This window comes from Fundulus heteroclitus, chromosome 1 (genome assembly GCF_011125445.2).
Source record: "Fundulus heteroclitus isolate FHET01 chromosome 1, MU-UCD_Fhet_4.1, whole genome shotgun sequence".
Classification (NCBI taxonomy): Eukaryota; Metazoa; Chordata; class Actinopteri; order Cyprinodontiformes; family Fundulidae; genus Fundulus; species Fundulus heteroclitus.
In genome coordinates, this window is record NC_046361.1 from 1,899,492 (window position 1) to 1,926,478 (window position 26,987).

Sequence of the window (26,987 nt, forward strand, 5' to 3'; positions counted from 1 at the left end):
CTCTTAACGGTATTTTTAAGGTCGTACTCAATTTTTCAGGGAGACTCCAACCGAAACAGCGTTGTTTTGCCGATCTTCTCCGCCTTAAAAAACACACAGGCCGAGGGGACTGACGGGAGGTTCTAACGTTCTGCTCTCACATGGTCCCCTCGCTTTTATTTATCAACACTGTTAGTTAGCAACTTTTCAGATCGCTATAATGACTTTTTTATTCAAAAGTGACAAGCAGTGGATCTGGCATTTTTTCCGTGTTGTTTGAGACTTTGGCAACAAGAAAAAGCACCGATTGCTCTGAGTTTACCGTCTCTACAGCCAACCATGTCTCCCATTGAAAATGAGTCACGCATGTGCAAAGCTTCCTCTAGATCACAACGTGGGATGGAAATAGATTATACATCCCTGACGACTAATGGTATTTTTTCTCTGAAACTGTTGTGCTTAAATGGATCCCTCCCTGTAACTGATTCACACGCAGCCTCTCATTTATTGAGCTCATGCACTGTGGTATCTTTTGGTGAAAATTGGTGATAGAAAATGTAGAAATGTAGTTTGTATTCAGGTAAAATTATTTAATACTTTAAATTATTTTTGTTGTGTGCTTTTTTGTTTTGAGCATAGAGTGTTTTTAATCACTCTAAAGATATTTTTTCCCACTTTCTATTCAAGGATGTTCGCTTGAACAGAGAAGAGCTACCAAAGGTCTTCATACTTCACCAAAGATTATTCGTGCTGCCACAACTGTAGCGTATTTCTTTCAAGGTTTTCCTCTCAACTGTTAACTAATCTGGAACATTTACTGTAGCAGAAATGTTGTCGGTGCATATGATGCATCTTTTAAAGCTGTGTAACTGTGATCCAGTGTGGTATCATCCCTGGTGGAAAATCTTATATCTTATCTGTGTTTTTGTTCTTTGGAGAGGGGTGCCTTCGGACTGCCTACACAAAGGCACTAAGTGAAAATTTTGCAATATCACTGAACATATTGAAAGTGTTTGTCACAAGAAGCTTTACCAGAACAGAAGGACACAGTACCAAAGTCATCCAGACATTGGCAGGCAATGCAATCAGTGCACTCAACACCCATCTGGTTACGTCCAAGTTAGAAGTGCCCGTCGTAATCCAGAACCAGCAGGGAACTTGACACTGGCAGCCCAGGGAATTTCATATCTGTGCCAGTCTGGTGGCAACCTGGAAAGCCAAAGGGGACTGACACTACCTATTGCTCCAAGTCAATGACCAATAGTGAGATACTGGTGATTGGGTGCTTGGAAACAACTCCTTAGCCCCAGTTTTACCAGCTCGGTTTGGACCCGGCACCTCTCTGCTCTGCCCACGATTTACCAAAGCTTTCTCTCATTTTACACTGAAAGCTGTTAATTTTGGTTTGCCTTTCAGACAGAACAGGGGGGAGCGGCGGTCTGATTTCGTAGAGGTGACTGCTGAAAGCAGCTTGTACTCAGGGGAATGCTGAACGCTCTCCCCACTGACACAGCTGCCCACAGTTGGGGAGTCGGCGCAAAATTAAACCTATAAAGTTCAATGTAGTGAGGAATGTTCTGATCTTTATATTGGAGAAACCAAACAACGTCTCCACAGACACATGGCTCAACACAGGTTCTGAGCCACCTCCTCAGGACAAGACTCTGCTGTCCACCTACACCTAAAGGACAAAGGACACTCTTTTGAGGACCAAAATGTTCACATTTTGGACAAAGGACAGATGGTTTGAAAGGGGTGTGAAGGAAGCCATCTACGTCAAGAGAGAAAGACCAACCTTAAACAGAGGAGGAGGCCTTAGCTTCCAACTCTCAAAAACTTATAACACAGCTATAGGATTAATTCCAGCCAATCATCACCTTAACTCTCACCTTCATTCGGGTGATCAAAACATTGTTCCTGTAAGCCAAGCCAATAACAACCCTAATGACTCCTCGTTATAGAGGAGTGGACCAGTTTCAGTCCAATCTGCTGGCTTAATGACTTCAACGACCGCCCATTACTAAGGGGGTGGACCTGTTTCTGTTGAATTTGCATGTTATCTAAGCCATTACAAGGCCTTTGTTGGGCAATGGTATAAAGCTTGTTACTCCACATTACTCCAGACTTTTTGAATTAAGAAAGCTTCCTGGAGAGGAAGCGAAACATCTTCAAACTTTGGAAAACAAGTCCAGTTGTTTTGTTTTTTACTTTTTTTGGAATAAACCTATAAAAATATTTTCACTGCGGTTAAAATACTTTTGTGCTATTAACGGGTTCTTGTCGCTCCTGCAATGGCTGAGGCAAAAATCTCATAAAGCTGTAAATCTTGACTCCAGGAGGGAAACGTTGGAGCAAGTTTAGATAGCTTTGTCTTCCCTTTCCCCTTATGTCTATGTCTTTCTCTCTCAAACACACACACACACACACACACACAGTTTCACCGTTGCCTATTTTCGATTGTCTTGAATTGTCTTGAATCCACAACATATTTTGAATAGGAATAAAATGAAACTAGAAAGGCCTTAGTTATTGTGCAATTCTAAAACATTTAAATGAATGTATCAATTATACATTATAATTTGAAGAATTGAATGTTGGAATTCAAGGATCTTTGTTTTATCTTCATGAGTTTATGATTCATTAAAAGAAGAAACCATCACGTTAAACTGGGTTTTCTGCTTATCTCTAGGTGTCCAGTTCCGGGATGCGACAGTCTCGGACACATCAGTGGGAAGTATGCTACCCACCGCAGTGCCTACGGTTGTCCACTTGCAGCAAAGCGGCAGAGGGAAGGTCTACTTAATGGCACTCCTTTCTCCTGGAAGGCCTTTAAAACCGAAGGCCCAACCTGCCCAACACCAGGCTGTGATGGTTCGGGTCATGCTAATGGCAGCTTCTTGACACATCGCAGGTATCCCGCTTCATTTGGAAAATGGTTCTGATAAATACATTTGAATGTGTTGGGTGACCAGGTGTTGAACAGCAGCAGCATATTGAATTGAATTGTCTGTCTGTTCTAAGTACATCGTAAAAGTGGAAAAAAGTGCTAAAAAAACTTTTATGATTATGAGGTCAGGATTCATGCAATGTTTGCAGCAATTCCACAATGGATTTGGACTTCAAAAGTGATCTATCAATATCATAGTTTGCATTCTCTACATCTCAGTCCTCCGTTACAGATGAATCCACATGAGGGATTCCACAAGCAACCAGTTGAAGGAATAGCTGCCAAAAAATTATCTAACACTAAAATAATGACATACAAACAGTATGACTGACATGGCAGGTGCAGATTGGCACAAATATCTGGTAGGGGACAACAAAAAAATGAGACTAAATTAGAAGAGCAAATTACAATGACAGTCTTTAACAAATGGGACAAGTATTGCAGAGCAGAACAAGAGGTTTTTAACAAATTTGATAAAGTATCTTTGTGTCTCCAGGAAGCTGTACAATATGTTGAACCTTGTTTCAAAATCATGACAAGAATCTTTTTTTAGTCTGTCAGGTTGTCCGAGAGCTCCAGCCAACAAGAAGAAAGCCAAGCTTCCTGGAGATGAATATATAACGGCAAAGTTCAGAGCCAGTGATGGTAAGAGGAACGCAACAATGCTGTTTGGCATTCGTCTCCAATGCTTTTATTAGGATTACTTTAAGCATAATCATAAACATTTTTATTTTTGTTTGCCTTTTATTTTTCATGTGGATCCTGCTTCTTTACTCTTTGTTAAATCAACTGCATTTATTCAATTTAATTTTATAAACCTGTGTTATTAAACAAAAGGCCACTGAAGCAGCTCGTTCCAGAGCTTTGGGGCCACAACAGAACACAACTCACCTCTCAATTTCCTCTATGAAGCCTCATCAGCAGCATCTGGTCAGCTGACCTGATGAGGCGTAGGCATGCAGGAGGTTGGACATGGGCACAAGGCCATTTAGAGACTTAAAAAGAAATGAAATAACTTTAAAATGTGTCCTGAAATAAATGAGCAGACTTTGCAAAGATGTCAATGCCTGGGTGATATGGTCCTGTTTCTTTGTACCTGTGGAAATTTTTGGACTGACCTGTCCAAGGTGACCTGGATAATTCCTGTTAAAAGAGAGTTTGTATAATAATTTAACAGGACGTTGTAAAAGTATAAATTACTGATTGCAAAAAAAAATTATTGCAAATCCCACCTAGAAAGCAGAGGTTTAATCTTAGAGAGACGTAAATGAAAATAAAATGTTACGAAGAAACTACAAATGAGTGGTCCAGGGAGGGGGGGATACCAGCACAGAGGGAACAGTGAATTTTTGGGACAGAGTAAAATCAGTTTGATTTTACTTTCATTCAAATAAAATAAAAAAAAAATAGGAGCTATCATTGACATTTGTCACCTGGGATGGAATGGAAGTAAAATTCCACCTAAACAATCAGTCCTTTCCATCAACAATGTCTTAGTTAAGTTTTTCTCTTTTCAAACCTAGATTTACGGTGCAGAACTACTTCGGTGCAGTGTGTGGCCCATGTTCACTGCATGTGGGATTCCTTATAGCTCCTTAGTGCCGTTAAGGGATGTCATGAGCACTGTTCCCTCAAAGCTTCACACATGCGCAATCATGCACAACGCCTGAATTCAGCAAGCAGTGTAACTCTATGCCGCACAGAAAATAAATCTATGCTGAACTGTTAACAAAATAATAATAAACCAAGTTATTTTGAACTATTTTGAAATTCTGGTGAGATGGTATTCCACTGTCCACTCTGTGGGCGCCAGGTGCTGATAGGAGCCCACCACTGATTGACGAGTGGGGCAGACGTCTTTATAGTTGGGCAGGTTGAGGTGTGCGTCTTTGTTACTGCTGCATGTCAGCTGTTGGTGTGGCTGTTTTTGGGATCTGCCTATCTGAGATTGTAATTGCCGTTTTTCTACCAACTTGGTTGGTCTTTGAGCGCTACGCCTGCTGTTTGCTTCTATGAATCCTTGTTCACTGCTGCTGCTCCGCTGGTGTTATCAGCTGCAGTTGGAGTCCTTTGCAGGGCACAGCTTCTGCAAAGGACTGTTTCGGGTGTAGGGTATGTGTATGCATAAATGTATTTTTAAATCCAAATTTACTATACTATCTTATGGATTTCATTAGTTGTGAACTTACTCAACACTGATGGTGGTGCTTATATAGGTAGGACAAAAACTGAAAAAAAGGTTACATCAATGTCATGATTTGTGAGGTAGATGCTGAACTGAAATCCATGCGAGAGCTTGGGAGCCGCATGATGAGATGGATAGTATTTTTAATTCAATAAAAACAAACTTACAGGCTGAAGACACCGAGCAGGGATAAAGCAAGGGTGAAACAACTGAGGATCTGACTAAGGGAAAGCACTGCCAGTTTAATTTCCCTGTTTGGGAAAAGCAGGAGGGCAGGTGAAGGTAATAAATTGATTACAGGTGAAACCAATGATGGTGTAGAGGAGTAGTAAAATGGAGACCGGGCAGACAGGAAGGAAACACGGGAAGAAATCGGACAATAATAATAAAATTGTGACACGCAAACTGTGACACGCCTACATGTAGATGCATTTTATCAACGATCTGCTTTATTAATCTGTAACAAGCAGAATCAACCAGGCAATTGTCAGGACAACGTTTGCTCATTGTGTGTTATTGTGTCAACCAGTTCTGGACAATGATGAAGATATCAAGCAGCTGAACAAGGACATCAGTGAGCTGAACGAGTCCAACGCAGAGATGGAGGCTGATATGATGAGTTTGCACACTCAGGTGAGCTCAGTGCTTCCAGCATGACTCTAAACATAAAAACATCCTCGACACCTTCGTCTGACTGTGGAGCGAGCTGGAGACGTCAGAGACGTAGAGACATCAGAATCAGCTTTATTGGCCAAGTTTGAGCACACGAGCCGGGGACACTGGTGCTGCACTAGTGGCTGGCTATCTGCATTTAATCAGCCTATCTCCCTGCTAATTATGCTGACAATATGAAGCATCAGATAAAGCTGCTGCATGCGCTTTACAGTTTCAATAATTCATGTTGCTTTATTGTGAGTCTGCAACGGTGCAAGAGCATTGCTAAAAGGTTTTGATGCTTTGAAATGTAGTCAGAAAAAAGAAAGTTATATGCAGGTGATAAATATTCTGGATAAGCAGAGTAAGACTGTTGTGGCTGCCACCAAGCTTTAACATTCTGAGCATTTTTACTGCCTCTTTAGGTTCCACTTAGCTAGCAAGCCTAGGAAACATGTGTTTATTAAAATTACACTCCACAGAACTTCAGAATCAGGATCGGAAATCATAACTTCACTTTTTGCCTAGCCCAATACAGGACTTTTTTGTTTTCTGCCTCAGATTTCTTCAATGGAGAAGAACCTAAAGAACATGGAAGAGGAAAATAAACAGATAGAGGAGAGAAATGAAGCGTTGTTCTTAGAGCTATCTGGTTTGAGTCAGGTTTTAATCCGCAGCCTCGCCAACATCCGTCTGCCTACCATGGTGAGTATATGCCAGGTTTACACTAATGAGCAAAACAAGCAACTGAATATATATGAATTTGTCTAATATCCATGATCTGCACAGTTAGCCCTTTTTTTATGTATAAAACAAATTATTGAGATTACACAAACACCTTTTAACCTGTGCTTAGGTGGTTTAGTTATATACAATTAAAAAAAAAAAAAAATCACCAGAAACCTTTTCTTTCACCCAAGAACAATGCACAGTAGTTTTCAAACAGCAAGTGAGGATTTCTTTCAAACACTTCGATGGTATTGCAATGCACTCTCTCTGGTAACCAAACGTGAATTTTTCCTTCCTAGTTTTCTATCTTTCATTTCAATAAATTATTATGTTTTTCAATATATCTTAGTTTCAAATATCCAGTAGGCTTCATTTTGGTTGTTCATATGTAACTAATGTGACTAATAAATGCTAAAGGAAAAGAAAAGAAACAAATTGCAGTAAAACGTGCTTGCAAACGGTGAGAGTTTAGAAATCAGGAAACATCAGCCAAGACCTAAACTGTCAAATCTTAGGAAAATATCAAAGCTTCTTTTATCAATTAAACGTACAATTGTTTCATCTTCCTCAACACATCACTCTTTGGCAGCAGTACATTATAAAGGCAGTATTTACAAATAGTTATATAGTACCTTTCAAAGTATTATTACCGTAGTACTCGGTAATAGACTGTGGTATGAGGTGTGACTAATTACCAATCAACAACAGCACATTTCCTGGGTGTCTTTTGTGTAGTTATATTGCAATTCGGGGGTATTTACAAGGATTGGTGATATGCATTTTAAATATCCATAGACACTAATCAATTATTAATACGTCTGTAAATAAATTAAAACATTTCGGGGGCACCACCTGGTCACTAGGAACTAACTACGTTCACACTGCAGGCCTTGATGCTCAATTCCGATTTTTTTGTGAAATCGTATTTTTTTGCGTATCCGTTCACATTTCCAAATATATGTTGACTTGTATGTGATCTCCTGTGTGAACTGCATTCATACGCCTAAGTGTCCCGCATGCTCAGTAGAGGACGCGATGACGTCATACGTAGCAAGCGTGCTCATTGTTTGTGGAAGTAAAACTGGATCGTAATGCTGCTGCGTATTTTGCGTTCTTTACGTTATTCTCCAACCGGAGCCAGCACATTACCAACACAATCTTTTTAAGATTGAAAAGGAAGGAGACAAATTTAGTGATGTGAGCGGCTTTACTGATACGGACTTCATTCATAATTTTCGAATGACAAAGGCAACCTTTATGTGTGTCTGAACGGATCTCTTTAGCGCTCTCACGTAAAAATACACATCTTCACCGGCCAGAGCAGCGAGTAAACGCGTTGCTGTGGGGCTGTATTGACTTGCAACAGGTGCTTATTACCACACAATAGCCAAACTCTTTTTTTTTTTTTAGCCAACCTCTTTGGCATTAACCTGACAACAGCCAGCTGCATGTATCGTTCCGCCTAGCTCCACTCACATACATCTGGGACACGGCTCATTGAAAGTGATTTCCCCAACCAAATTTATGGTCTGGCCAATCAGGACGCAGGGCGGGTGTTTCCTGGATGTGACGTAGTGGAGAAGTGACCGTGAGATTCCAACAACAATGGCGGCTCGCATCGAGGAAGCAAGCGTTAGCATTGATGCTGCTATTTCTTCCGTGTTGTCCAATCTATCTGATATTGTTTCATTAAAAGAACATCAGAGAACGCCTCTGAAGGCTTTTGTTGGTGGAAACCATGTTTTCGCCCTTCTCCCGACCGGATTTGGCAAGTTTTGTTTTCCGGGGCGCGGACTTGCAACGCGGACGCGTCCCGGAGCCGTTAGCGGTTAGCGCTAACCATATAAGGAGGCCTATTAGTCCTCAACGCGGTCGGCCCGGGATCGACTCCGACCCGCGGCGCTTTGCCGCCTGTCTTCCCCCCTCTTTCTGTCAGCTCACTGTCAATAAAATGCGTGCCACAAGAGCCGCAAACACATAAAAAAAAAAAAAATTTTTTTTTTTTCCTGCGTCGGTCTCATCAGCGTCACGGGTTAGCTTCGGTGTGAGTGGTTGAAATAGCACGTCGATAAAGATGACAGACAAGTGGCATATCCAATCATATGCAAGGAGTTTTGATAAGGCCCAGCCTTCAGTAAAGGCAATTCCTATCGCGGTGTCCCAGATGTATGTGAGTGGAGCTAGGCGGAGCGAGACATGCAGCTGGCTGTTGTCAGGTTACTTTGGCATAGCCAGGTCCACCGTTAGTGACGTTTGTCAAGTATCAGTGACGTACAGGTCGGATGAATGCGACCTGGCCGTACAGACACAGGTTGCATTTGAAAAGATCAGATACGTATTGGATTCAGGACCACATGTCCAAGCGACCTGGGTCGCATTTGAAAAAATCCGATCTGGGTCGTTCAGACTGTCATGAAAAGATCAGATCCAGGTCGCATATGGGCAAAAAAAAAAATCGGAATTGGGTCACTTCAGGCTGCAGTGTGAACGTAACCTAACAATGCTTTATCAGTCTCAAATATTTGCGGGCCTTTATGTATCCATCTTTAATGTTAGTCTTACAGTGCTGACTATCAAATGTATGAATTCAGAGGTCTTTTAATGACAAATTATTTATTTTCAAAAAGTACAATAGATGTTTTAAAAGTCAAGCAACAATGATTAAAATTCCCAATGCATAGCTTAAACTCTATTGACTACCATTCTACGTCTACAGTGTACACTTGCAAAAGAGAAGCAATGTCAGAATGTTAGTGTATGTCTGTGTATTAGGGTAGGTGGACAACAAAAACGGTAAAACGTGAAAGGATTTCCAGAAGGCCTGTTATTACCAAGGGTTCCGCTGAGCCCTGCAACAAGACATCTGCTGTTGCAACAACTAAGGAATAACAAGAGTAACAAGATGGTGGATCAGATTAGATATGACGTGTAAAATAATGCGCCATGTACTCATTTGTGTTTCAGCACACTTATGTCAGAGTACACTGGATCTTTGGCAAAATGGAAAATTTTAATCTCTCTCTGGGAAGTAATCTGGGTTCATTAGAGAAGACATAGGATTGGCTGTTACATTAGTCAAAACCAAAACCACATCATTTTTCTTTTTCCATCAAACCTAAAATCATCTATCCATCCATCCATTTTCCGACACACTTATCCCTGCTGGGGTCGGGAGGGAAATCAACCAAGGCAAAAATCTGTTGGAATGTTTACAAATCTCTCTGTGTGCTTAATGCTGAAGCTATGCTATTCCCAGGTAGCTTCTTTGTTTCTTTGTGTGGAGGAGGTGTTTAACTCCTGACACAAACTCGCTTTGCTCATAAAAGGACAATGGTGATCACTCCCATTCAGAGAGCCATCACTTGGATTTTTTATAGCCTTTGTACCTAAAACAAATTAAAAAATAAAAGTTTTGAACTGACTGAAGATCAATATTGTTATATTTAATGTGCACTATTTTTTAAATTGAAAAGCATAAATAAAAATCTGTTTCATCATTGCTGTGTAGAAACCACTTTTCCTATCTAATGCATGCTGGTTAAATGTCCCTCGAGGATCACCATAGGGTAGGCAGCAAGCCACCCGTTGTTTTGTATGGAAGTGTAGTAAAATAGGAGTCACGCTGAGCCACGCTGCAACCCAAAAGCCCAGTTCCAGGTCCAGTCTCCTTCAACCTCATGCAGTGCAGGTAAAGAACACAGAAAGCTCAGTTGCACTACTAATTAGGGTCACACAGCAACGCACTGTTAATCAGAATCAGATATACTTTTATAATCCCAGAGGGAAATTGCTGTTTCAGTGCAACAGAACAGAACAATAGTGCGATGAACAAAAGGTTCGCTCTGCGATTATCTGTTTGTGAATCAGCGAGACTGTGCCCACCACTGCATGTAGCTGCAGAGTTTGGGCTGATGGGATGCTACAACTAGCCATTCGATTTCAGTTGATTTTTCTCCAGTACCAGTGTTGTATACATTCAGCTTGACTTTGTCTCAAGTGAGTGATTAAGTTAGGTACAGAGTGAAATCTGTACTTTGCTGTGGTCAAAAGGTGAGTTGCTGGCATGAACATTTGGTTCAGTTCATTTTTCTTTCACCTTGATGTTCACAAATAGAGTTTAGTGACAGCTGGGCGTCCTCTCTGTTTTGTTTTGGTGTTGTTATGGCTGCAGTGGGTCTCTACCTTATTTTCCTTGTATGGTTCAGAGACAGGCCTTCTGCGGGTGTTATGTTTTGCCCCTGATTGGTGCTCTGCTGCTTTAAAGCTGCAGCAGAGAGGAGGCTCTCTTCCTGCTCTCCCTCCTCAGAACCCCATTTGGTTTGGTTTGTAGCTTATCTTACGGTTGGGTTTTGTTAGGTTTGTTTTGCATTTGCTTACTTCTGGCTAGTTATGGGTTTTTGCATTAATCCATTTTGGTTTCTTATTTCAGGTATTCCCTCTTCAGGTTTTATTTCTTTAGTATAATTTAACAAATTAAATTTTAATTTAACCAGAAAATGCTTGTGTGGTCTCCTTTTAATGTTATCCCACCAAACGAGCCTGGTGGACGTAACAGGTGTCACTTTTTAAAGTCGCCCTCCAGAACGCTGCATTGTGGCTTCAGTTCCACAGAAACATTTAGATATGTTCGTGTCTAAAACATTGCTTTATTTGTTCGGTATACGCGGGCGTTGTCAACTTTTAACTGAAATAATGTCAAGTTTAAATCTGAGCTTGATAGGTCTTGTTTGCAGTTGCATCTTCTCCCCTGTGCTTCAAGGGGATTTTCCTGGGAACTCCAGCCTCCTCACATTCACCAAAAACACACAAATTTGGTTAAATTCTGATTATCAGTAGGTCTTAGAAGTAAAAGTGCATTGCTACATTCTTTGGGTATTTCTGTAGTGGAAAGGTAACCTACCTAAGGTTAACCTCTCTTATTTAGTGTTGCTATAGGTTCTAGATTAAGTGGTTTCGTGGCTCTCTTTTACACACAAACACCTGGAAGATATTCTCCCACTGAAGGAATGACAACTTTGGGAAAAGAACTTAGACCAGGCAGCCTGTCTATCCAAATGAACTGTGCAGTTTAATAAACTAATGTTGACTTCTGACCTTGTGTTTTCAGCAGGAGCCAGTATCAGAGCAGAACTTCGATAATTATGTGGAGACTCTGACGTACATGTTTACCAATAAAGACTGCTACCAAAACCCCGATACCCGTGCTCTACTGGAGTCCATCAGTCAAGCAGTTAAAGGCATCGAGGTTTGATGTAAGATGGTGATGAAAGAAGCAGCCACATTTCTTCTAAGTCTGTTACATATTACATGTGATCATTCTTCTTATTCCGTTATTTATTACCTGTTATCTCCATTAGTTTTTTAGCATGTTGTTGGATGATGTATGAGCCAGAACTGATGTCTGCATGTCAAGTGTGGAGGCACACTGGCATCCAAAGGTTACTTTAAGTCAGGAACACAAAGTGAATAACCAGGAAACGAGTGCAGAACAAATTAAAAAGAGCAGAAAACAGTCTGAGCTTAAGTGACTCTTAGTTAATAACATATCCCAATAAATCTGATAGTACTCCACATTAGCATAGTGTTGTTGCACCTCCGATAGCTAGGTAGTAGCTTTATTTTACTATTGTTGTGTAACTATTTGTGTCCTGTCTGTGCAATTGTTAGTTGAATAACTAACTCATATCTGCTGCATTTTTTGCCTATTTATTATTTATCTGCTTTTTAAGTTATTTCAAAACCCAAATTAAAAATATTCAACACAATAATAGAGATGATGGGGTTATTTCCTCCACTGCTGAACAAAAAGGAAATATTTTAAGATATCAGCTAAGAATTATTTTCTATATCTTGTTGTTTATTTATGTACTGGAATCTTTTTATGTGCAAAAATTTTGTAACTAAAGGTTTTTAAATAATTTTGTAAAAATGTTTGTTCTTCTGTTTATATCCTTTTGATTTTTATTTCCCCAAACTATTTTGAATACACTGCTATACAGTAAAGGAGCCTGAGCTGTGCATATTTGGTATTTATTTGGTGATAAAAACGAAGTGATGGTGTATATTTATTTTTTATTGTCTATGTGCTGATGATGGTTGTAAATGGATTGGTCTTTATGTTTATCTTGAAATAAAAGTCAAGCTACCATAAATTCGCTGGACATTTTAGCTCCTGTGACACAATTCGGTCTTTGTTCCTCACAGCGTGTTTCAGCAGGGAGGTGCATGGTATGAGCACAGTGATGACTGTTTTAGACATTAGAGTAATGTTCCATGAACAACTGGGCAAAGCTTTTTGTTTTACAGTAGAGATAAGGGGGACCTTCTGTGATCTATGGAGGACAGCAGCTTCTTAGGGAGAAACTCCATTGTCAACTGCTGAAAAGGCAGCCAGCTGATAGAGCTGGCCAAGTGAGGGTGCACACACTGTGTGAGCTGGGAGACGAGGGCTGGACATAAGATCTGCTTGCCAGGAATGGTTTGAGGCTGATCTGCATGACCAAATACACCCATACTTTTTCCAGCTATGTTCATCCCACTAATACAGACAAGGAGTCGTACTGATCCCTTGGGGATACCTCCCTTTAATCTTCATCAATCTTCTACTAACAAGAAGAACCACTTTGGTTTCTTTATACATTTTTAATATATATGAAAAAAATAAACTTGTTTACAACTGATGTAAGACTTTTTTTTTTCTTTCTTAATCTTTGAAACACATGTAAACGTTTCATTCTGTTAAGTCAGTTAAACTTGTGACACATTGATCTGATCAGTTAAGTCATAGAGGAAGTTGTTAATCAGTGTCACCGTTCTGGTGTTTGTTAAATCAATAATAGGTGAACTGACAGGGCAACACGGCGATTAGAACAAAACAGCAATAGTTCTACAGGTGGAGGCCACAAACATTTTTCCCTCCTGATTATTATTTTGCAGCGTTTCAGTAGTTTTGCATTTGACCAGGGTCAGTATTAGTACTGGCCGGGTGAGGCAATATCTGGACCCTACAGAGGTTGCATAGAAAGTCCAACACCACCAGGATGACACATCAATCTGCCATTGGCAGAAGGTTTGCTGTGTCTCCAAGCACATTCTCAAGAGCATGGAGGAGATTCCAAAAGCTTGACAGCGCCTTCGGAGGTCCTTAACTCGTCCGCAAGACTGGAATCTGCTCCATTGTTCAAGTAGGAACAGGATGAATTCTCCAAGAGCCATACAAAATTACCTCAAATGGGCAACTGGAATGAATGGCACTGACCAAACCATTAGAAGCAGATTTCATGAGGGGGACCTGAAGAACCGACGTCCTCTAGTAGGCCATGTGCTCACTGCCTGGTTGCCGCTCTACTGGCATTTGCCAGAGAACAGGAGAACAACAGATTCATCAAAATTAATCTCTCATTGAATGATGACCGACACTGGCTCTGCTGCCCATGAAAACGCCTTGTGTGGATTTATACGTGCTTCATAGAAAGGAGAAACTTGTTAACAAGGTGAGGGTGGTGTAACCTGGCTTAATCTCGGTTTAGTTCTGCACATTATCAACCTGGGTATGCTCCCATTAAATCTGTTCGGGAGGAGCATTCAGCAGGACTTTCTCAGCTGATTAGGCGAAGTGTTCTCTTCCACTAACCTGCAGCATATTACAGCAGGGAGGGCGGTGTTGACATCAGATAAGGTGGGCGTTTGGAAACACTTAGTCTAGTCACATGGAACGTGAGTTTTAGGCTTGGAGTTCGATTAAGCACTCCTCTTCAGCCTGTGAGACTTGACGGCAGAGGCGACGCAGACACTAATAATGCTTTCAAACAGATTTGTTTTCCAGCATCCAGAACCAATGTCAATGTTCAGGCAATGGTCAATCACAGAGAGGCAGCTGAGGGTTTAGGTAAGAGTTGGTAGAGCAAGGGTCAGTATCCAGATTCAGATAAGCAGTGGATATCCATCATGGACAAAGCAAAAGGGTAAGCCTGCGGTTGTGGAACAAGGTCAATAAAAAAAGTACTATAGGGTGCATGGAGAGGAAACAGTGCATTTCCACTGACACCAGGTGGTGAATAATCTGGCAAGGAGGCAGTGGCTATGAAGTGCTAAGTGAAGCCCAGCTCGCCGTGGTGGGGAGCTGGCTCATCGGGGCGCGACAGGAAAATCATGCAGCTGACAGCGGTTTAGCTCGTCCGTCAGCAAGATTTTTCAGTTAGAAACACATCTTTCAAAGACATTATTTCCGTTCCTGAACCCAATTTCACTACAGTAACGGCTGCCGTTTGTTATGCTGCGTCTTTACACATGATCCTGCTGCTGAGTTTTCCTCTGACCTGCTCCTGGCCTTGCAGATTGCTATATTTCATAACCTTTGTCATCAACTTTCATGGCAACAGGTTTGTCATCTCAACCTCCACCCCCACCAGACATTATTTGCCCTGTAGTTGCTCAGGGGACCTCTAAGTGCGAGGCCCAAGACTGAGTTTAAAGATGTTTTCTTGGCAGATGTTTCATGTTTGTGCTCCGAGCGGACCCAGTGAGGCAGTGACCCCTGCTTCACCTTTAACCCACTAATAGTCTTAAGCCTACAGGAAATAGCAATATAGGAATTTGCACTTTTATGTTGTATCCCCTAATTTTATGAGTGTACCCGCAGCCCTTTAGGCTCTGTGCTTCACTTTTAATTATCTACACAGCCTAGATGGCTATAGAAAAACGAGGCTACTCGGGAACTGATTGTACAGTCCCAGCATCATTTATGTCCAATGATACCAGGTTGAGGCGGTAAGGGGAGCGGAAACAATTCTTTTCAGTTCTGCGCTGAGCGCGAGGGATAAACATGGTGGGGAAAAAGCATAAATACAGACTGTAAAGCGGGTGGTGAGGAATGAGAGGTCTGGGCTTAAGCTCACAATGTTACCAAGACCCACAAAAATGCCCCTTAAAAGTCCGTACCGATATTATCGTGGGACTAAATTGAATGTGTTCCTGAATTCAAGTGCAAGGCGATGCAGCAGCCACACAGGGCACCTAACCCGGAACAGAATCCGGTGTGACTTTTTCTCCAACTGCCAGTATGACAAGCATCAGAGTGTTGATACAGAAGGCAGTACAGGAAAATTTGATTGTTCATCAAATGGATGTGACCACTGCATATTTAAATGCGCCAATAGAGTGTGACGTTTACAAGGGTTGGACAAAGAAACTGAAACACCTCTCATTTTAGTGTGGGAGGTTTCATGGCTAAATTGGACCAGCCTGGTGGCCAATCTTCATTAAATGCACATTGAACCAATAAGAGCAGAGTGTGAAGGTCCAATTAGCAGGGTAAGAGCACAGTTTTGCTCAAAATATTGCAATGCACACAACATTATGGGTGACATACCAGAGTTCAAAAGAGGACAAATTGTTGGCGCACGTCTTGCTGGCACATCTGTGACCAAGACAGCAAGTCTTTGTGATGTATCAAGAGCCACGGTATCCAGGGTAATGTCAGCATACCACCAAGAAGGACGAACCACATCCAACAGGATTAACTGTGGACGCAAGAGGAAGCTGACTGAAAGGGATGTTCGGGTGCTAACCCGGATTGTATCCAAAAAACATAAAACCACGAGTCCCCAAATCACGGCAGAATTAAATGTGCACCTCAACTCTCCTGTTTCCACCAAAACTGTCCATCAGGAGCTCCACAGGGTCAATATCCACGGCTGGGCTGCTATAGCCAAACCTTTGGTCACTCGTGCCAATGCCAAACGTCGGTTTCAATGGTGCAAGGAGCGCAAATTTTGGGCTGTGGACAATTTGAAACATGTATTGTTCTCTGATGCGTCCACCTTTACTGTTTTCCCCACATCCGGGAGAGTTACGGTGTGGAGAAGCCCCAAAGAAGCGTACCACCCAGACTGTTGCATGCCCAGAGTGAAGCATGGGGGTGGATCAGTGATGGTTTGGGCTGCCATATCATGGCATTCCCTTGGCCCCATACTTGTGCTAGATGGGTGCGTCACTGCCAAGGACTACTGACCCATTCTGGAGGACCATGTGCATCCAATGGTTCAAACATTGTATCCTGAAGGAGGTGCCGTGTATCAGGATGTCAATGCACCAATACACACAGCAAGACTGGTGAAAGATTGGTTTGATGAACATGAAAGTGAAGTTGAACATCTCCCATGGCCTGCACAGTCACCAGATCTAAATATTATTGAGCCACTTAGGGGTGTTTTGGAGGAGCTAGTCAGGAAACATTTTCCTCCACCAGCATCACGTCGTGACCTGGCCACTATCCTGCAAGAAGAATGGCTTAAAATCCCTCTGACCACTGTGCAGGACTTGTATATGTCATTCCCAAGACGAATTGACGCTGTATTGGCCACAAAAGGAGGCCCAACACCATACTAATAAATGATTGTGGTCTAAAACCAGGTGTTTCAGTTTCATTGTCCAACCCCTGTATATAAAACAGCCAGAGGGTTATGAGATAAAATCTCAAGATGATACAAAACTGGTGTGTAAGTTGGAAAAATCACTGTATGGACTTAAACAGTCGGGCCGAAACTGGAACCAAATGTTGCATGAGTATCTTTGTGAAATGAAATTTGTTCAAAACCCAGCTGATCATTGTGTTTACTCAAACGTTACAGAAACAGAGTTTTCAGAATCATATGGGTTGATGACTTGATTGTTGCAGCAAACACCAAGTATGTACTTAATCATGTAAAAGAGGCACTCAATGCAAAATTGGGAAAATTAACACATTTTCTTGGTATTGATTACGAGCATGATTGTGATTGTGTTAAAATGTCACTACATGAGTAGAGAGATTTGAGAGATTTGACATGCAAAATTGTAAGTCCAGAGGAACGCCTTGTGAACAGAAATTAAACTACACTGATGACGCTGAGGATCTGAGTGATGTTAGAAAATACAGAGAGGTAGTTTAATCTATCTGGCAATATACACAAGACCAGACTTAAGTTTTGTAGTGGGCAAACTATCACAGTATTTCACAAAACCTACCACAGAACAGTGGAGCACTGTCAAGCATGTTTTAAGATATTTAAAAAGGGACACAAGACAAAGAACTGTGTTACAAAAAGGGTGAAAATGATAACTTGATTCATGCATATGGTGACGCGAATTGGGCAACTGATGTAACTGAAAGACGGAGTACTACAGGTTACTGTGTTAGCCTAAACAAAAATGGTCCACCGGTCTCGTGGAAGACCAAAAGACAGCGTACTGTTGCACTGTCGACTTGTGAAGCAGAGTATATAGCTTTAGCTGCAACTGTACAGGAATGTTTATCTCTACAGCAATTGTTAGAAAACATTGATGGTCAGAATGAAATATGAATCGAGACTGTATGGGGACAATCAGGGTGCCATTGCTTTAGAAAAAAAATCCTGTGTTTAGACAACGATGTACACATGTGGACATTAAATTTCATTTTGTGAGATCTGTAATAAAGGAGGGCAGACTTAATCTGGAATACTGTCCAACTGATGATATGGTTGTGGATGTGTTAAAAAAACCCAGCAACAAAGTTCAAGTTAATGAGATTTATAAATATTGTGCTCTCATTTATGTTTGATTTATTTTATTTTTAGTTTGGAACCAAGCAATCATTCTGCAGAGTGTATGTCATGTGACTGAGTGTAATTAGTGACTGAAAGAATGCATGTTTAAATAAAATGCGCCAGTCTGAAAGAAACTGGTGAATGTGAAACGGTATCCCCTGTTGTCTGCGTGAGTTACTCTGCTAACAGTTTTTATGGTTATAACAAATGTTATCTCCACAAGGGATTCATACATTGATGGGACATTAATGTTTATGCCATCCGGCTCACTCATTATGACTAAAACTAAAGCTGAAGTCTTTAAAGTTAATACCGAAAATCCGATAGCTATGCTATTAGCTTCTGGTAATTTCCGGCATAGACATCATACACGTAGATGCGTTGTTGGGCGCAGGTTCGTACGGCAACGTCACCACCATATTGTATGTGGCAGAAAAAAAGTTAAGTTCTGTTGTAGTGAATGTGAATCAGAGAAGATGCCTCGTTCCTGTGCTGCATGGAAATGTATTCGGGCTGATTTCAATACTTGTATCTGCCTTCTATAAACTAAGGCTGCACCTAAAACCGTGTCACGTGAAACTTTAGGAACAGACTTTTTGGGGGAGTATTAAATAGGTAAAATGACTAATATGAGAAAAAAAAGACCTAGAACAATAAAATAAAAAAATAAAAAACATAAAAGTGGCAATGTTATGAGAAAAACGTCATATTATGAGAATTAAGCGGGAACATTTCCAGAATAGTCACAGTTTGCAGAATTATTTCACTCCTGGAGTAAATAGGGCCAGGTTAGATTATTTAAATTGTTTTTATTCTTTACGAGAATAAATTCAGGAGAATGAAGCTAAAGGGATACAAAAATAAACTTGTAAAATTACAAAAATAAAAATATTACGAATACAAAGTATATTCTGAGATTAAAGTCCCTCTGAATCTGTTCAAGAGACTGAGTAACTGCAGATTTTCCACATTTAACATGGTGGACGCTCTGACGCATCGCAGCATAGGCAAAACCCGCTCAACAACGCGTCTACATATATGATGTCTATGATTTCCGGTTCCGGGTTTTCTATAAAAGCCATTCCAAGCATAAAGCTTGATCGTTTTGCTCCGCCATCATTCGATAGTGCTATGAGCCTTATTCCTACATTAATATGGATTGATATTAATGTCGATTTAAAGGCTTTTAGTTAACTTTAGGAGTAACCGATTTTAAGGTCTGATCGCTACAGCGACCCCTAGCTCCCAGAGGTAGAATCGCATTAATCAAATTGGCCGTCCCTAAAGTAAATGATTTTACTGGGCAAATCATTCTTTAACATGTTATTTTCTCAAATAATGTTTTGTGTAACTCAGGATTCACATTGTGAATGGATTGAAAACATGTCAAATGTTGTTCTAAATTTGTTAAGCTACTTTAACTGCATTCCATGCCTTTTTAAATCAGATCTGCAGTGAACGGGATTCACTGAATTATTCTGATTATGATCAACTTCTTTTGTTTTGTCTTGTGTTCTTTTGCATGTATATAGTTCCTTAGCTTAGTTTCCTTTTATCTTCAGTTTGGTTAGTAGTTTAAGTTAAGGTTCACTAGCCTGGTAGAGAGGATTTTGTTAATTGAAATATTGTGTTAATTCAGATAAACAGTGATGTTCTCTGGATGTTCATTCTATTTCTGTTATTAAATTCTTGAACTTGAAGTTGTCACTCCTTTATTCTGTGTGCAGAGTTTGCTGTTGAAAGATCGCTAGTGCTCGAATTCATCCCTTTCAACCATTGTCCTGATATCAGTGTAAGAGCTCATTATCACCAGACAATACTTAACAGTTATTTAATAAACATTAAGTAACTTTAAACAGTGTATAATTGCACAACACAAGGAAAGCTAATTCATTGGGTGGGCCCTGACACAAAGTGGGTGGTCCTAGACCCAGCCAGGCCCATCCATAGCTAAGGCCCTGGTTTGGGGACTTTACTGAACAGAATTCACTAAACATAAATTAACTTTAGCTGCTCTTCTGTTATTCTCTTGTCCTTCAGGAGCAAATGTAAACTTCTATCCATTATCCATGTGTTCTGATTGGAGAATATGAAGTATGTAAAAAGATAACCTAGCCACAGGGAGCATACAGGATAATTTTCCTACTGACTGCTCTATTCGGACGGCATTTCCGCTTTGGCTAAATTCAACCATGGACGTTCCTCATCTCAAGCCTCTCCTGAACCAGCAACATCAGAAGCGTCTTACCTCGTGTAGCACCGTCTCACCCTGACCTTGTGAAGGGTAGATGACTGTCTTCTGTCCAGTCAGCACTCTTCCCCATGATGGCGCCAACCGACCCAGAGTCAGATACCGTGTTGTCAGAAAACCTTTGCTGGTGCTTTGAGTTAAATAGCCGATTAGGATTTGACACCAGTTTCACAAGATTTACTTGTTCCACAGTATTTCAGTTTTCTATCAACGGATTTTGTTTACCTTTATGCCATAATCATTCAGATTAAAAGAAACAAAGGTTTGGAATACATCACTACTTGCAATGATTCTATAATAGAAGATTTTTACTTTGAGATGACAGGCAAAAATATATTGCACTTTTACACAATTTTCACATTTTTGAGATGTACTAGTACTTACTGTTCACAAACTGTTGCACTGCATCTTCGCTGGTTGTGCAGGAGGCTTCACTTCTTTAGCTTCCGTTAGTTATAGGTTTGAGGTTTTCCTTCGTTTATAGTACTGCACAACAAAGGCCTCGTGATGACTTAGATGACATGCAAATTTAACCGAAACAGGTCGCTCCTCATATAAAATTCTTAAAATAAATCTAAACACCATTGCTACTAATCAGTTCTGTAAGCATTTACACTGCAAATCAAAAGGTAAAAAGGTCTGACTGCAAGATTTCCATGGAATAAACATGTCATTAAAGTTTAAATGCAAATCATAAATTGTTCTGGATTACCAACTTTACAATGAAAATTATCTGCACGGCCTGTCAAATCTTTACCTTTTGTAAGATTATCGAATCAATCAGCCCCCCCCCCCCCCCCTAATGTTTTATTTACCAGACCAACTTTCTAGAAATAGCACTGATGGTTAAATGAATTTGATTTCTGTAGTTTGTATCTATTCTTCCTTTTACATTTAATATTTCAGATTACGGTTATAATGTTAATGAACCCATCACTACACAATTATTCCTTCATATGTTCATCCAACCGAGCCCAATTAAAGGGAACTATAACATGAAGCAAAAAAGGGCACAATTTTATTTACTTGTTTTAATGGATAAAAAAATATTTCTTTGGACATACAGTCAAAGTCCCTATTTGCAGAGCAAATAAGAAATCAAAACAATAGTGACCTCCAAATGATGCAAAGTGGAGCAAGACAAGATGAGGTAAATGGCAAAATTTACAGTTAAGCATGCCCCAGATTCACAACAACAATAATAATAATAACAATAATAATAACAATAATAATAGTAGTAATCAATACAGCTAGAAAAAAAAACCACAAACTCTGCAGCAACAACAACAGAAACGTATTTTACAAGACACTATGCCAGTCAGGATTGGCCTGTGTTCTCTAGCCTTAGGCTGCTGTACACTGAAGCTGCCCAATCATGGTGCTGGTACTTTACCCACTGCACTTCTACGGTGCACAGAGACTAGAACACACTATCTGACCACCAAGCATGAAACACAGAGTTTGGAAGGTCCAATGCAATCGTCATGGCAAAAGGCACCACAGCCTTGGCACATGATCATGGCTTTGAGGCGACACGAGCACTTGAGTGCCACTTCCTCAGCTGTACTGTCTGTAAAGGCCTGGATGCTGAGCGTAGTATGGCTGGAGGCCAAGCGGGGGCGCAGCTGGAGTACACCGTCAGCCATACCCCTGGAGAAACCACCATTATCCATCATTGACACATTAGCTGTGTAGCTTACTACTCCACTACTTCCACCTTGTTTAGGTAGCTTTCCGTATATTTGGAAGGGAAGGGAGGACGAGGAGGATGGTAAAGGAGACAGAGAGGAGGGAGAGCTGGAAGAACAGGGAGTTTTGCTGTGCTCCTTCTTTGATATCCTTGTCAAAGTCATCTCCATGTTCAGAAGTCCCTCCATCGCCCCACCGCTCAGATATCCATCCATGGAGTTCCCTGGCTCCTTTTTAGTCACACCAGGAACAGTAGATACAGACTTGGCAACAGCCTGGCATGAAGGCCGTGGAACAACTTCATTTTTCACAGCAGGTGCAGGAGACGACTTTCTTTGAGACTGCGAATGTTGAATGTTGAATTTAGTACTGGTCATCCCTTCGGTGCGGTAGGTTTCTGTAGGGGCGGAGGGTCCGTTGGACATAATTTGATCAGCTTGTTGGACCCTGTCTGGAGTGTTCCTCTGTGAAAGTTGATGACTACAATACTCTTTAATAACTCTAGACTCCACAGCAGCCAGGGAAACCCCTTCTGACTTGCTTTTGGATGACAAAGAAGTGGAAGAAGGGGGCAGGGGGGTGATGACGGGGACAGCCCCAGCAGCCAATTGGGACTGATACTGAGGTACGTCTGGGGCACCCATCATACAGGAGACCGGATTGGCTGGGGGTGACTTGTTAAGGCTGGGAGTCGAATCTGGAGTAGGACACTGGCCAGAATATTCAGACCTGTGGCCAGCTTCAAGGTTCCTAGATTCTGGTGGCCTTGTCGGTTGACCTGGCAATATGCTAAAGGCGAGCCTAGTTGCAGTGTGTGGTGGTAGAACTTTCTCAAGAGGCAGACTGCCTTGTAGTAACTGTGTGACCAAAGGGTTGTTGGCCTCCACAGAGGACACAGACCTGGCTGAGTTAGTCAGTCTTTTGGAGGCAGCTGAACCATTTGGCTGAGTGACAGGAGACTTTGAAGGTCCACGACACTCCCCTTCGGTAGAGCTTTCTTTAGAGCTTTGACAGTCTTCTCCAATTTCCACCTTGACAGCAACGTTGTTTTCCTTTTGCCCTTGAGGACCAGGACTAAGAGGGTGGTGGTCTTGGGAATGATTGTCTTGCAGTTGAGGCAGGCCTTTGGAGAAGCAAGGTTGAATGACAGTCTGACCTTTGTGGCTAGACAAGTAGCCCTGAATGACTTGCTGCTGGTTTTGAGGAGGAAGGCTACAGATGACCAACTGGCCATTGCGCTGGGAGCTCAGCTGGGAGCTCCAGTTAGGGTCAGGATACTGCTGCTGCTCATCCTCCTGGCTCTCATTTTCACAGTCTGAAGCCGTTTCTGTTGAATCACTGTGGGCGCCCTCTTCGTCGTCCTTCTGTCGGAAAACATTAAGAATCTCGACACGTTTTGGAGAGGACGCGGTTGTTGACCATTTGGCTGATTGAGAAAATTCCTCTTGTGGGTCCAAATGGTGTGAGCTGTGATGGATAACACCACCCAGTCCAACCTCGCTCCCCTTTTCTTGCCCTTTGCTTTGACAAGAGCTCAGTGTCTGAATAACATCCACACCATGAGCCCCAAACCTGGGAAAGGAATCTGGGATTGAAGTCTGGGTCAGGGCAAGTTTTTCACAACTTGGTTCAGTCATTTCAGGAAAGGCAGCAGTAGATTCGGGCGTCGGGCTTTCTCTGGCTGACATGGAGGCTGATGACTCAGATTTAGCGTCAGGCTCTGGGGGAACTGGAAAATCCCCATCTGGTAAGCCATTTGAGGAGCTCAGAGGATTGGCGGACGTCTCCTCTATATCCGCTTGAACCTTTGTGGTCGTGCCTGGTCTGTGTTGGTGAGGACTTGTGGCTTGTGGGGACATGGAAGCCGATGTATTTGACAATGAAGGAGATGGCTGGGATGTAGCTTCTACATCGAGAAGCTGTAGTTGTGTTCCAGACGAATTAGCTTCCGAAGAAAATTCCTGCTCCTCAATCCCGTTACCTCCTCTTCCTCCATCTCCTCTTCCTCCGCCTCCTCCGGGCTCGACTGGTCCTGGATGCTCTCGTGTTCTTCGTTCGCTGCTGCTATCCGATAACCCAGCAGAAGCCCACAGCCGGACACCGGTCGCCCCTGACCCCTCGCCAGAGGCTGCAGCAGCAGCCTCGCGCTGGGCACGGGCTTGCTGGGCACGGGCCTTGATGTCTGCCAGTGTCCGCGCGCCGCCCGTCCCCGACCTCCGCGAGCATTCGGTCGGGGGCACAATGCGGGGACAGATCTGGTAGGTGGGGTGCCCTTTGACCCAGGGAGGTTTGATTCTGGAAAGTTGAATCTAGAACAACAAACAAAATAGAGTCAATAATTGCCGGGAGTAGTTGAAGGAATTAGTATTTTTGCACATAAAATAAAACCATATCTTTGCAACCAACTCTTACCCGGATAGGTGGCACCTTGGGTTCTTCGGTTGTCGGCTGCGGCTTCTCTGAACAGACACTGTCAATTGTGGTACGAAAGGACCGACGGTCATTAAGACGTGCCCTTTTTTCGGGAAAGCTGGAGAAAGCCTCAACCTCATCTTGCCTTCTCTTCTGTTCCTTAAGCTGGGTGATGAGCATGGGGGTGGTGGCTGGGCTAGCTGATGGACTGCTTTCACGGCTGCTAGTGACAGTCCCCCCGGTGACAGAGGTAACCACAGAGGCTGTATCATCTAAGGGATCAACAGGAACTGTTGCACTGGAAGATCCAGAGGAGGATGAAGAGTCCAGACCCGTGGCAAAAGCTCCCTGCTGTTCAGGAGAAGAGGGCGATGAGGTAGGTGAGGAGGCAGGTGAAGAGGAAGAACTGGATGAGGAAGATGGAGAGGTGGTGGAAGCCAGAACGGGGGCAGCTTCTTTGGGGAGCATAGAAGGAGTAACTTCGGGGTCTTCATTTGCACTGGTGGAAGCTGTGCTTGGACTAGGACTTGGAAGGGGAGTAGGAACTGTCATTGGTTCTGGTTCAGGAGAAGCCTTCGGCTCTGTCACGGTACTCTCATCTGGGAGCTCCACACCACAGTCAACATGGAGCACTACCTCTCCTTGAACAACTGTGTTGTTAGATGTTGGAGAGTCAACAGAAACTGCTGCTATGTCCAATACAGCACTAGTGTCAGCACTAGTTTCTTTGGACTGAAGAGCTGGGCCTGCCTTGCAAAGGGTCCGGCGAGCCCTGCGACGCAGGTCAGCCCGTGTGCGTCTCCTCATCCGGCCATCTCTCCTACGTCGACCCACACTCCGTCTTTTGGGGACGCCTGCTGAGACCACATCAGCATCGCTTTCCAGCACAGCGCCTGCAACTTCATTGGTTTCACTCATGGTCAGCTTCAGGGACTCGTCACGTGTTAGGCCAGACCTAAAGGTAGACAAGGCATGAGTTAGCAAAACCTTGGATTCATCATGAAGCAGGACATTAGGCCGGCATCAAGGTGAACAGCATGGATGGCTACAAGCTATGTCGCCAACATTTGACCACATGCGAGGCATATTTAAAGCATGCATAATTTCAGTATTATATGCTATGACAAACAAAAATCATAAACCTATGGAAAAATCTTTTTCGAAAAGCAAGATTGGCTTACTTTTGCCCATGGTATTCTTCAAAAAATTTCTCTTTCCATGCCTCTACCTTCTTCTCTTTCTCCTTTTCCTGTCGGAAACGGACTTGCATTTCATGGGTGAATTCACCTAAAAAAATGTGAAACACATTTAAAGGTTTTAACGTAGTACCTTTATGACTATATATAATACAGATTTTTTTTTTTTCCTAAAGTCTTGCCCTACCTGCCATTTATTGTTGAATAAAAAATTACTTTTAGGGTATAGAAATGTTTCATTTCCAAAACAAAAAGGGCACCATCCTAATTGAATGATTTAAATACTTTTTACTATTGTGTGTGTGTGTGTGTGTGTGTTCTGTGGGAAAACGGTTTGGTATGCAAATATACAGCCAAAAAGCTATACTCAAAGCGACACCAAAGCGACAGAGAAAAAGGATAGATGGTGACATTTGAAACTATTTACCATCCAGCTACATTGGATGGAGCTCTGGAGGACTTTCTGTTCCATCAGCCATTGCTTACAAGAACTAAGGCTGGACTCATCTTTAAGCTGCTAGACTTGTTTATCCAACAGCCTGTGTTTGAAGGTAAAAAGTACTGGAGTTTGGCCACAGCTATGATAATGGCTTCTCACAGCAGTGTAATTGTCTGAACTGTCCAGATTGCATCCAACATGGGTTTGACTCACTGTAGAATCAACTGAGTGTTGCTGAGGATGAAGAACATGCCAGAACAGTTTCAATCTGTGCTGGACACGGCTACAGGCTCTTCCCTCATCCAGAGTTTAGATGAATATTAAGAGGAAAAGTTCATTCAAGACTACCCGAGTTGCAAAGAAGTCCAAATCCTGATACAGAAAACAAATGTCCCGTTTCCTTTTCAAGATATAGTTAGGGCTTTTCCACCAAAGTGGTTCCGCTGCTTCCGGAGGGCTGGTTCTAAACCAGTTCTGTAAAAGAACCAATTTGTCTTGACCCCACCTGAGACCAAAGTCAATAGGAGGAACTTTCCCAGACAACCACAAGAGGATGGAGGCTGTACAGGCCAAGGGCTGTAATACCCCTTCCCCTGAAACACAGATCCATATAAACAAAGGAAAATCTCAAACCTGAACGTGTATGCCATGACATTTTCTATACCTTTTTATGACAAATGTTCAATTTGAAATCTTGGACAAGCCAGAACAAAGCAAAAGACTGTTGTGGTTCTGCATGCAGAACAGGAACAAGAGGGGATTATGACAGGTTTACACATCAAAAGGCCAATGACTAGAAGTAAAACTTCAAAAATGCTGAATGGAGATCATTAAGGCCTAAGTGTTTTTTTTGATTGTAGAGTAGTTCATTTGATGTTTATTCAACTTACAAGGGAGAAGGAACAAACCGGATCATCAAAGCCATTACTGTCCTCCTGC

At 42.1% G+C, this 26,987-nt stretch overlaps 2 protein-coding genes across 10 annotated transcripts in view; one reads left to right on the top strand and one right to left on the bottom strand.

Moving 5' to 3' along the window:
* Nucleotides 1-12,662, top strand: part of myt1a (myelin transcription factor 1a) — a 37,072-nt gene extending 24,410 nt beyond the window's left edge. For 7 of the 9 annotated variants that reach the window (XM_036142807.1, XM_036143103.1, XM_036142939.1 and 4 more), the window contains 5 exons: nt 2,669-2,890; nt 3,480-3,571; nt 5,641-5,744; nt 6,327-6,470; nt 11,602-12,662. In XM_036142807.1, coding sequence (XP_035998700.1) covers nt 2,669-2,890; nt 3,480-3,571; nt 5,641-5,744; nt 6,327-6,470; nt 11,602-11,745 — 706 coding nt within the window. In that variant the 3' untranslated portion in view covers nt 11,746-12,662. The remainder of the gene's footprint in view (nt 1-2,668; nt 2,891-3,479; nt 3,572-5,640; nt 5,745-6,326; nt 6,471-11,601) is intronic. The other 2 variants (XM_036143009.1, XM_036143152.1) reach the window with 1 other exon arrangement.
* Nucleotides 12,663-21,328: 8,666 nt separating this feature from the next.
* Nucleotides 21,329-26,987, bottom strand: part of asxl1 (ASXL transcriptional regulator 1) — a 29,387-nt gene continuing 23,728 nt past the window's right edge. Inside the window, exons 10-12 of the mRNA XM_012877575.3 lie at nt 25,595-25,700; nt 24,414-25,368; nt 21,329-24,310 (exon numbers count right to left, since the gene is read on the bottom strand). Coding sequence (XP_012733029.2) covers nt 21,743-24,310; nt 24,414-25,368; nt 25,595-25,700 — 3,629 coding nt within the window. The 3' untranslated portion in view covers nt 21,329-21,742. The remainder of the gene's footprint in view (nt 24,311-24,413; nt 25,369-25,594; nt 25,701-26,987) is intronic.